Source organism: Lytechinus variegatus, chromosome 12, assembly GCF_018143015.1.
Source record: "Lytechinus variegatus isolate NC3 chromosome 12, Lvar_3.0, whole genome shotgun sequence".
NCBI classification, from domain to species: Eukaryota; Metazoa; Echinodermata; class Echinoidea; order Temnopleuroida; family Toxopneustidae; genus Lytechinus; species Lytechinus variegatus.
The window spans coordinates 2,001,749-2,013,772 of NC_054751.1; the positions used below are offsets into that span (position 1 = coordinate 2,001,749).

The 12,024-nt window shown below is 35.4% G+C and overlaps 1 protein-coding gene across 1 annotated transcript; it reads right to left on the bottom strand.

Moving 5' to 3' along the window:
* Positions 1-239: 239 nt before the first annotated feature.
* LOC121425255 lies at positions 240-1,589 on the bottom strand. Its single transcript, XM_041621274.1, has one exon. It carries the CDS (start codon positions 1,587-1,589, stop codon positions 240-242), a length of 1,350 nt encoding a protein of 449 aa, XP_041477208.1.
* Positions 1,590-12,024: the final 10,435 nt, after the last annotated feature.

A 12,024-nucleotide genomic window follows, 5' to 3' on the forward strand; every position in this document is an offset into this window, starting at 1 on the left:
TTAGATCAAAAGTTTCACCTACATTACAAATTTTTTATATGAATTCAAACACATGACATGAAAGGATGAATCTTCTTCTTCTTTACGATACCAGAATCATGAAATTTGATATAAGGTTACAGCATCAATGGCCGAATAAAAAGAGGTGTTTTGGTTCACACCCAGCTCAATAAAATATGCTAAACCTCTCTAGTGATGAATATCACTTGGGTGAAAGAAGCTACTTTTTGAGGACCTGCCTACTGACTGTGAAAGATTTTGCAGCACGTCTGTCTAAATCGCCGGTAGGCGAATGAATATATAAACACATTGGTGATGTGGCTGATATATTTGATTTGATAGAAGGTATAGATGATGACTAATCCTTTCTTGGTGTCCGTAAACACTCTGTTGAGCTGATGAAAAGGAACCTGATCGATGATGATATTAGGTAGCCAGAGGATAAAGAATATGACAGTAACCATGATGACGACCCTAGTGGTCCTATGGTCGGATTGGGTGTTCTGATGCTTGCTCGATAATGGTTTCGTTTTATCATTGGTAGGGTGATGTGGAGTTTTTCCAGTGTCTTTGATTGACTTCGTGCCAGTCGTCAATGATCGGGTTTTCTTCTTGCTGACGGCAAAAAGGCTAATCGAATTTGAGATTGCACGTGGTACGGACTCATTTTCTTGAAAGGGGGTCTGGTCATTTCTCGATTCTGCACTAATGTTAATGTTTGACGCAGATTTCTTAAGTATTTTTTGCCGGCTTAACTCAATAGCATCTTCAGCATTTGATATCGCTTTCACAACGGGCTTTTGTTGGTTGAGTTCGTTATTAAGTGACAAAGAATAATGGGCCGTCATTTGCCTATTGGTATCATCAGGTTCTGATGTACTCGTGACAGTTGCACAAGAAGCTGACACGCTGGGAATCGCTGGTGGTGCTGGCAGTGTCTTGTCATTCACAGTTTTAGCTAGATCTCGACCAACGAAGGCAGATCCGTTCGTCAATTGCTGACGAATTATCTGATGAGCACGTATGAACCTGTAGATCCGAACGTACAAGACTGAAATGGCAAATGCAGAAACACAAAACACAATGGCCTGTGTTTTGGCGTAAACATCTCGGCCCCAGGGAATGTTGCCGTAGACATTGCATCCGTACTCACTGCCGAGTTTGATTGATGTGGTGATGAAAAAGAATGGGATATGGAGCACGAAAGCGACTACGGCACACCCGATGGCGATCAAGGTAGCAGTTTTCCTTCCGATTCGCTTATTGAACGGCCTACATACTGCTTGGTACCTATACACAGCAATCCAGATTGTGAGAAACAGTCCAGCATAAAGGGCAGATCTCGCTGCAACGACTTCGATGAAACACGCCCATGGATGCTCATCGTGGTAAAACACCATGACGATCTTCATCCCGTTGATGATACTGGCGATGAGGTCGACGACGGCAAGGGCGATGAAGGTGACATCTGTGGCATTTTTGATACCCTGACGCGTAAAGATGCCTACAATTACCAGGTTACCAGGTATCCCGACGACAGTCGCCAAACAACCAATAGTCATTCTAACGATGACCAAATCTGTGAACATGTTGCCGAAAGAGTGTCATCCAACGTCAATCCAAATTTTAAAACAGTGTTGTATTTAACTCTTATATTCTTCAGAAAGACAAATACGTTACGTATGTCAACAGGTGGCAAAACTGCAATGGTAAACTTCTGTCTGCTCGTCTCCGCTGCCTTAACGATCTCGCCAATATATAATGGGAATGAAGAAAACTAAATTTCCATTCAAGTCTGAGTCAATCAACTACATAATAGAAGTAGATTTGTGACCTGACAATTCTGACGGTGATATATCTCGCCAATATTTGTATACTCATTCTCGATTATAGTATACATACGGTTATTGCCGTCAATCAAGTTATCATCGGTTCCGTATACATATTATAATTGGGTTAAATCTAAATATTGTGTGCAGATGTCATTGCTAGATGTATTTAATACAAACATTTCATGAACACTTAACAACTTGATAGTCAGAATAGTCATCGGATGTAGGTTTTTTTTCTGTCGAAAGCTTTTTCAACTAGTCCCTTTATATGAAGTTCTTCTTTTTATTGAACTCTGGCAAAACCTCGCTTATCAGAGAAAGATCTCTACACCTATTTTCTTCACCCAATATATCATCAGCAGCAACAGTGAAAGAATGAGTAAAACTTTCTTCTTTTGAAAATGAATGCATTTTGTGATAAATCCTTCACCAAGTAAATAGTGGCAGAAAGCGGAAGGTCACAGTTTCATTTCAAGTTATATTTTGTAATTACTTTTGAAGGAAAAAAATAAAACCCTATATTTTAGACTATTAATGGATCAATCACTGTGATCGAAATCCTGATTCCATTTACTAGGCATTTTCAAAGCTTTAATATTCGTCATTAGATGAAAAAGCATCATTTCAACAAAGTTCATGAATGTGCTTCCATCAGAATATCCTTGAATATACTGATCCTGATTTTAAGTCAAGAAAAATGATATTTCAAATAAAATTATGCTAAAAGGATCAGAACAATGTCAAAAGAAAGTTGCTAAAGGAATCTTAACCACACTATCGCAGTTTGGCCAACAAAAACGATTGTGACCGATTTTGAATGGTATATTATCGGTCGGTTTTGGAGTCGGTTTCGTTGGTATGACTGTAACATTCTCTTTTCTGTGGCCTTTTTGGATTCAATCTCATATAATTGGGAATCGATATTCGGCCATTTGCTTTCAGATCAAACTATCAGAAGAAAGGTTATAGAGATTATTGAGGTCAGGTTTGACTGAACCAAACGTAACTGTAGACGTGGCCAACAAGAAAGCCAAGAAGAAATTCCTGTATGGCGCTAGCATCTTCCACTTTAAAAAAAAAGTCTTTCAGAAAAAATGCAAATATCAAAATTAAATGAGAGAGTTACGAAAAAAATTGTACAATGATGAAAAAGGTGGCATTCCCAATGAATCCCCAAATACAATAGAAATGTTGAAGTACTCAAGGGAGAAGAAAAGAAGGAAAGTGGAAAAGAGGAAGAAGAAAAAGGAGGAGGACGAGGGGGAGAAGGAGTAGTAGGAGTAGTAGTAGTAGTAGTAGTAGTAGTAGTAGTAGTAGTAGAAGTAGTAGTATAGTAGTAGTAATAGTAGCAGTAGTAGTAGCAGTAGTAGTAGTAGTAGAAGTAGTAGTAGTAGTAGTAGTAGTAGTAGTAGAAGTAGTAGTAGAAGTAGTAGTAGTAGTAGTAGTAGTAGTAGTAGTAGTAGTAGTAGTAGTAGTAGTAGTAGTAGTAGTAGTAGTAGTAGTAGTGGTAGTAGTATTAGGAGAAGTAGTAGTAGTAGTAGTAGTAGTAGTAGTAGTAGGAGGAGAAGAGATAAATGCGAAAAACAATAGAGAGAAAAAACAGAAGACGGGGAAAGAAGACAGCCAAAAACAGATGAGGCAGTGATAAGAAATTGAGAGAAGGGAAAATTTTAATTGGATGACCTACAAGGAGAGTTTGTAGACCAAGTCAACCTGCGTATGATGGGGGAGCGAAGATTTTGAGGCGTTATTAATACAAGAAACAGATGTCTGCCTTGAAGTCTAAATTCGATTATTATTTCTATTAATTTAATATAACCCAAGACTCTCCGTAATCATCATACCATCTTAGATTGTACAATTCAATTTAACTGTTCGGTAAGGGCAAATACAAAATGGCAATTCGATAAAACACTAAACAGATTTCTGTTCGTACAGAGATTTCAGCCGTAATAAATACTAATTTCCCGTATGCATATCAGATTCAAGATTTCTTTTTTCATAAATCTCGTTTTCAAAGTCATTAAACCGCGTTATATAAATGCCTGGTCCCACTGGCCGACGGATACACAACGTATTCATGAAAGTGCTGGCAGCGGATGAGCTAAATTTTGCGGGTGGCTCCATCCGTATTCATCCGCTCTAGGAAATGACAAAATTAGCAACAACAACAAAAATTGCGAAAACAAAAGGGACATGAGTTGGATGTTGAACGGTTGTCCATCGGAAACCCTGCGGATGAAAACGGATGGAAATGGATGACAGCTCCGAAGTGGTTAGCGGGGGTTTGAATACTTTATTTACGACACGCATTCGCTTACATCCATTCTATTTCCGTACTACTAACGATGTGTAGACGTTCCAGGTACATTGTCTTTCCTCCCTCTTTCCGCTCTTCAGCTTCAGTGGATTTGAGTTGCGATGATGCCCAGAGGATGCGAACGTTTAACCGATGATAACGGACATGGAATATTTGTTGCTCGTATAAGTTACGGATTTACTTCGTACCGGCGGAAAGTTCATCCAATCTATAAGATTGGGGCAGCTCAAAAGTTTTTTGCGCGGATGAAATCACAGTGCTCCATGGATAGAGCGTATATAGCACGTATGCCTTCAGAACACATCGGATGCATAGTTGTTTACGTTTTACATCCGCTTTGCATCCGTAAGTGCAGTGGGACTGGCCTTTAAAAAGATGTACTTTTGCAGCTACCGTGTGAGTAAAACAAAATTGACACCTCTTTCTGAAAACCCAAATTCAAGGAATAAATCTGTCATGAACGCATTATCGTTACATGGCTGGAAAGAATATATTCTCCCAAACAATCTGATCCCATATTTGTGTGGAATGTCTTCGCGCTTAGTGGATAATCAGAAGCCGGTAGGTATTCTTTGCAGTGATGCAAGTGTTGACTTGCGCCAAAGAAAGGCATGACTGCAATGAATAAATCCAGATACCAATGATGTCATAATCCTTCATGAAGTACATATTTGTAAATCCATTTTAAATGAAATTGACCTGAGAATTGATAATAAAATGTGTTTATTAAACAATTATAACGTAAATTACCGAAAATGTGTTTTTAAATGGATTTTAATGTAACCCTTGTAGCATTATGAAATCATGACATCTGGATTCTTTCATTGCAGTCATGCATTAATTTGCCGTAAATCAAAATTAACATCACTGCAAAGAATACCTCTTGGTCATCCAAGCGTTAGCACATACCACATAGCTATGATCATATCAAATTATTTGGGAAAACATACTCTTCCAGGCCATATTTCAAAGATTATGCGTTCATGACATATTTTATTCCTGAAATTGGGGATTTGTGGGGTGTCAAGTTTTTTTTTACTCACACGGTAGTTAAGCCCCTCCCCCTCCCCAAAATGTGAAAATGAACTGACAAAGATTGTTTTATTGGTCAATGATGTTAATCGAAATGAATAAACCATACATTATTAGTAATGTGGGTTTATTTGAAATCATATTATTATTATGTCTTATTATTTGTACTGGGCTTTTCCCATTAGACCCAAAGCGCTTACAATGAATTAATTAAATGTAATATTTCAAAAACTACAGAGTACGAAAGAGATGAGTTTTTAATGACTTTTTTAAAATTGCTTATGATGGAGACTGTCTAATTATTAGTGGCAGGTCGTACCAGGATTTTGAAGCCGACACCGTAAAAGTTCTGTCACCAGCTAATGTACGAGTTAATGAAATTGTGAAGCGAAGGTGATCACTGGCCGACCTAAGAGCTCTAATTGGTGTATGCAGATTCAAGAAGTTACTTAAATACCGTGGAGCCTGTTTATTCAGTGTTTGTAGACAATCAAGAGTAATTTGAACGTAATTCTCTGTTTAAAGGGAAGCCAATGAAGAGAATTAAAGAGTGGTTGGGAAGAATGATCCCGGGAAACCTCTAAAATTAATCATAATGTTCCTTTTGAAGAATCTTAAATTCCTTGGTGTATTTGTCATCTACAAACTGTCCTTTGGATCATTAATGTTCTCTAGTCATAAAACAAAATTCATGAATCACTTAGCAGGTAATTTTTCTCTCAACTAAAACTCCTTAGTGTACATTGTATTTGATAAATAAACTTTCCCTTGGATCATTAATGTTCTCTAGTCATAAAAAATCATTCCTGAATCACTAAGCAGATGTTTGTTTTTTTTCTCAACGCTACTTCCTATTCTCATCAAACCCGTACTCGATTCGATTTCCACATGCTTTCTTTCCGTACTACTTCTACTCAAATTATGATGTATTCAGTATGTTCAGGTCCCAATAGTTACGGAACCTCCCCCTCCACTCTTAACAGTTTATCTATTTTTCTGAGACCCTTCACATACGCTAGTCCCTTTCCTTTTTTCATCATTCTTCTAGAAATTCTATGTATCCCTACCATGTCCCTTCATTTTGTTTCATAGAATCGTCTTTTCTTTTTAATTTGTATTGTCATCCTTCTTGCTAATATTTCATGTTCCACAACATGTTTGTATGTAACTTTTATCGAGTGAAATAAGTGAATTGAATCATGACATCTCCCACGAATTTGCCTTTAAAATGATTTGCAAAGGACATGAAGGAGATGAGCTATGTTATTCAGATTTTCCGGAGGGCTATTAAAATTAAAACTTGACAAAAAAAATCATATTTGTGCTAATTACTTTTCAACACAAACATTTCAGATTACACTTATTTAAAGGTGACATATCATGATAAGAAATGTAATGCAAATCATAAATTTGACACGATATAGTATAAAAAGCAATATAATACATTTGTCACGAATATGACTTTGTTTTCTTCAAAGAAAATTCCAATTGAAATATACTTTAATCCCGACAGCATCCCAATCATGTGAAAGTGCCTAATATGCTCTTTCATTTGATACCAAATTCGTCATGGTAGTATAATATATGTTTCTGAAGATATAGTAAATTTTACGATATTTGGCAAACGAACAAAAGTTTACCGAAGTATATATATATGCATATACAGTGCGTCCCAGAATAAACGAAACCGAGATTTAGCGATTATTTATCATAACTTAATCATAAATATAATAGACAAATGACCTACCAATTTAAAGCTTAGAATCTCTTCTTGTATCTGATATTACTTAGGTTATTTCTTATTCACGCATGAGTGAGCAAAAACAATTTGAAGAAAGGATACCAAAAACTCATTTGGAGGGGGGTATCTGGGTTTCAAAAGGAAAACCACATTTTTGAAAAGTTCAATATCTGCTCTTTAATTTGGTACCTCAATTACAGAAAATGGTCAAGAAATAAAAAAGTTCTGGTCATTTAAAATAAGGCTTGTATTTCCATAATTTCATGAGATAAATGTGTTTTCACCGGTTTCCCACAGAAGCTTTCGCATGGTGAACAATAGATTTAACGCATGGCTGATCGTCAACAAAACGGAGTGTCGAGTGAGTTTGAAAGCCAGCCTGTAAAACCTCTTCATTTTATGAAATTACTGAAATTCAAGCCTTATTTCAAATAACTAGAACTTTCTTATTTCTCAACCATTTTCTGTAATTTTGGTATCAAATTAAAGAGGAGATATTGAACTTTTCAAAAATGTGGTTTTCTTTTTGAAACCCAGATACCCCCCGCCAAATTAGTTTTTGATATCCTTTTTTCAAATTGTCTTTGCTCACTCATGCGTGAATGAAAAATAATCTAAGTAATATCAGATGGAAGAGGAGATTCTAAGCTTTAAGTTGGTAGGTCATTTGTCTATTTTATTTATGATTAAGAAATGATAAATGATCGCTAAATCTCGGTTTCGTTTTTTCTGGGACGCACTGTATATATATATATATATATACTGTATATATATATAACGACGATAATTCACTCCAAAATAATGGAGACAATGTGTACATGACTATGACAAATAACGATTTGGGCGATTACAAGGCAAAGTGGACATTTTCATAAATATTAAATTAGTTTTTCTATTCACAAAAGAAACTTGAAGTTGCTTTCCAAATTCAAATGTTTTTAATGATATTTTATTGGTCACTTCAAGGTACATTCAATTCAATAGAGTTGAACAAATACAAATGATACATTGTAAGACATTTCATAACAGTTACATAACGTATGTGGATAATCACTCTATCTTGTCTCGCCACATGCGTTCGTAGACATTCCTTTTTGTTATTTCGAATATAGTAGCTATAAATTTTTCCATTTTATACGATCTAGTTAACAAATCAACACAATCAGAAACTGTTGGTATGCATAATTTACATATACTAAGATAAATTGATTTCTTTGCAATAACTAGAACATGATTGAAAGAGAGGATTTTTTTATAACATACCGAGTATTACACTTTTTCCGTAAACAATGAAAAATCAAACATAGTGAGTTCTTTTCGTTGCTGATTCCATCGATCGTTTCATTTTCTGCATTACAGAAAGGACATAAAGGTGAAGTAATGATTTTCATTTCATACAACTTATAGTTTAAGTTTAAAATATCATGCAATACTTTGAACTGAAATTTTCTGTAATTTACATCAATTGTGTTCAATAAAATAAATGTACGAGCCAATAATAATTCTTTATCTGAAACATAAAATCTATTTTGAAACTTAAACGCACTTATAATACAATCAATATACAACAAATGACATATGAATATATAGATAAAAATACCAAGAATATGGGGGAGCCAGCAGAGGCCATTTGCCTTTCATATGCGGGGCTCCAATACCTTAGTGAAAAGTACAAAATAAAGAGAGAAGGGGGCATTGTGATGGACAAACTGTATACATTACTATATACTTAAGATTCCTTCAATAAATATTGTTCTTTATATTTTCGTTTAAATGGGGCAATAGATGAGGACATTTTAATGTCAACTGGTATTGCATTCAAAGTTATTACTCAAGAATATTTCTCTGACTTTTTAGCACAGGAATATATGGCATGTCTAGGGTGATATGGGTGGACATCCTTTATTTGAAACATATCATTGTGGGGTAACAAGTTTTTATTATATATAAACATAAATGATGCAACTTGCAATTTATGTGTTTGGAATATACCAAGTACAGTATATTCAATTTTTCTAAACAGAGGATCAGAGGGAGTTCTCGGATGAGAGTTCGTAATTGCATGTATTGCTCTTTTTTAATACATAGGGGAAGGCGGGGTAAGTTGTGACACTTTTTGCATTTTGCATATTACAATTGATATGACTAATGATATTGTAGAAATAAGTACCTTGCCATAAAATTTGATTCTTGGGAAATATTTTTTTTACCTATATACATGTATAACTTTCTACCCCCACACTGAAATCCAGTGACCTTTGAAAAAACCGATGTCAAATGGCTCTACTTGCCCCATCTGTGGGGTAAATTGTGCCACCTTGTGGGGTAAGCTGAGCCACAAAAACTATGTACAAAATGTATGCGGGAAGAACCAGCATGTCAACTTTTTCATTTCAAGTCTTTTAACTTGCTAATTCTCTATAAATACTAACATCCTCTAAAAGTAAAAGAACTGTCATGTGAATTTGACCTTTCTACCTGCACATCAATGGCTTTTCAAGGTTTGTTCATTTTTATTATGTTTGTTTTTATTATACATTACCATACGAATTACCATGGCTCAACTTGCCCCATGTTGGCTGGCTCAAAGTACCCCAGTCCGAACTTAATGCGATATTTTCACATCCACACATTTCTTATGATTCCATCATGTAAAAGACTATGACAAGAATGAAGATCCATACCTGGACTAACAATATTGTTATTATTTCTTTATCATATTTAAAGACCTGTGTTGGTAAAAAGCACTTATCTATTTTACACCCTTTTTTACTTACTTGGCTGAAATTTGTATTTTTCCTCTAAAAAAATGCTTTTTGTTTCAAAGTCGAAAGCAATGTGGTTGAGTAATGGGTCAGCAATACATATATAACACCACCACAATGTCTGACTCATTCATTATTGGCTCAACTTGCCCCTATGCTCAACTTACCCCGCCTTCCCCTACACCTTATTAAGAAGAGTTTTAGCACAACGTCCCCAAGTCAAAGTACAATACGAAAGATGAGGAAGAAAAATAACATTATATATGTTGATTAATATTTTCAAAGAAATTAAATGTCGTATGCTGTACAATATACCAACTGCACACGAGATCTTCCGCACGACAATGTGAGGAGCCCCAAGTCATCATTTGTCACTCCAAGAAATGTGGTATTTAAAACCTATATATGAAAATTGTTAATGGTAACGTCACAAATTTGTGCAGATAGCTTTTTATTTTTTTTTTGTTCGAATATCATATAATTTGTAATTCTTCAGTAAATAATACTTGGATTCATTTGTTATACCTGTATGTGTGTCACTCATAGGAATAAAAATATAGCTGTTAAACCTAAGTATTGTCCACTACAGCTTCGTCTCAGTAGAATAAGCCTCCACTAATTTGTTGAAGGAAAAACTTATGACAAGAATGGGGGTAAAATAAAAGTTATTCAGCGTCGGTTACTATTTACCTACAAAATGTGTTGATGAATTACAACTAAGTCTCTACTTGACTTGAATTCACAAGGAAAAAAGTATATATACAAGATTCAAAGAGAAACGGGGGGGGGGGGTGAAGCCATCTGGAAGAGAAGAACTTACAGCTTCGATGGTATCATTAAATAATGTGTATTACCGAATACGAATCTAATGTCTAGGTAAGAGGAGACAGAAAATGGTCAGAATGAAGCAGAAATTAAAAAGAAAAGATGAAAGGATGAATGCGAAATGATCATTTTTGTTGTGTACGTGTACATCAATGGGAATGTAGTATAATTATGTATGAATGTATGATGATTGCAAAATTATACATGATGTACATATTAAAATGTTCTAGAAATAGTATTTATATTGTTAATGTAGTCATCTGAAACAGAAAGCTCACTCCTTCAATGTTATTTTAGAAAAATCTGAATACCAATCCAATATGACATGTTTCTTTTTTTTTAATACTTGCTTGTTGAAAGTATGTGTTTATAAATGGGTATACCTGGGTATAAACATGATAAATGGGTGTACCTGGGTATACATGTGTGTATACCACTTTGATGAGAATTCTCTATCCATGATTCTTTCATGGTTTGTACCCATCCTTTTATTTATTGGATTATATGGATCCTCTTTGGATAAATAAAAGCCATGGCCAAGGCCCTCGCTATATCCGCTGATATTGTAATGGTTTACACAACACATTCCTTCGGATCACGCATCCAGGGCGAAAATGATTTCCATCTTGTACCCTGAATATTATCTTGCAATAATGTGGCAATGTAATTTAAAGCATACATTAGAAAATCAGAGGGACGTAAATTTGGTTCATAAGAAGACTACTAGTATAGCCTTGTCATTAATGCTACACAGGTGAAATCGACCACATGTATTACATTATTTGACATACCATATCGAAGAGTCTGGAGTCGGCTCTGTTGATGTGACTTTTGCAATAACTTACAAAAAGACAGTGCTTTTAAAAGATCATTAACACAGGCCCAGCAAATGAGCTTGAAATTTTCTATTGTAATTTAACTATTGCTAATGTAATATGTAATATTAGTAGTATAACAGTTTCAAAATGACAATTCATTTTTTTTTGGGGGGGGGGGTGGGTGGGTCGGGGTCTGGCATTCCATTACACGTTTACTGTGGCGGTCAAATATCGAATATCCCCTCTTACCATTCGTTTATCTACACAAGGTGCAGTAGAAAATGGAATCCAAAGCCACTCCCATCGTTGTCATATATGACTACACTTGTATACTTCGTTTAACCCATAATTGCACTGAGACTATACTTATCCACTCCTTTTCATTTATTTTATACAGTGCACAGTCAAGAATGGGGTCTTTGCCAATGTTTTCTTGAGGACATCGTACGACCATGTTATCTGAGGCTAAGCTCTCCCATCCCCATCTATTTATATTTCGTACAGGAAGAGATGAGGAATGGTGACAGCCGTGATCTGTCCTTGTGTCTTGCGAACATCCCATAGATGCGGACAGGGCCATTGCGGAAAGCAGTTATGTAACTGACAATGCTACCCGTTCAATTAAAACTTGAGATGAATAAAAAGAAAAAGAAAGAATACTTATAATACTTGTAGAGAATAATGTCTGCTA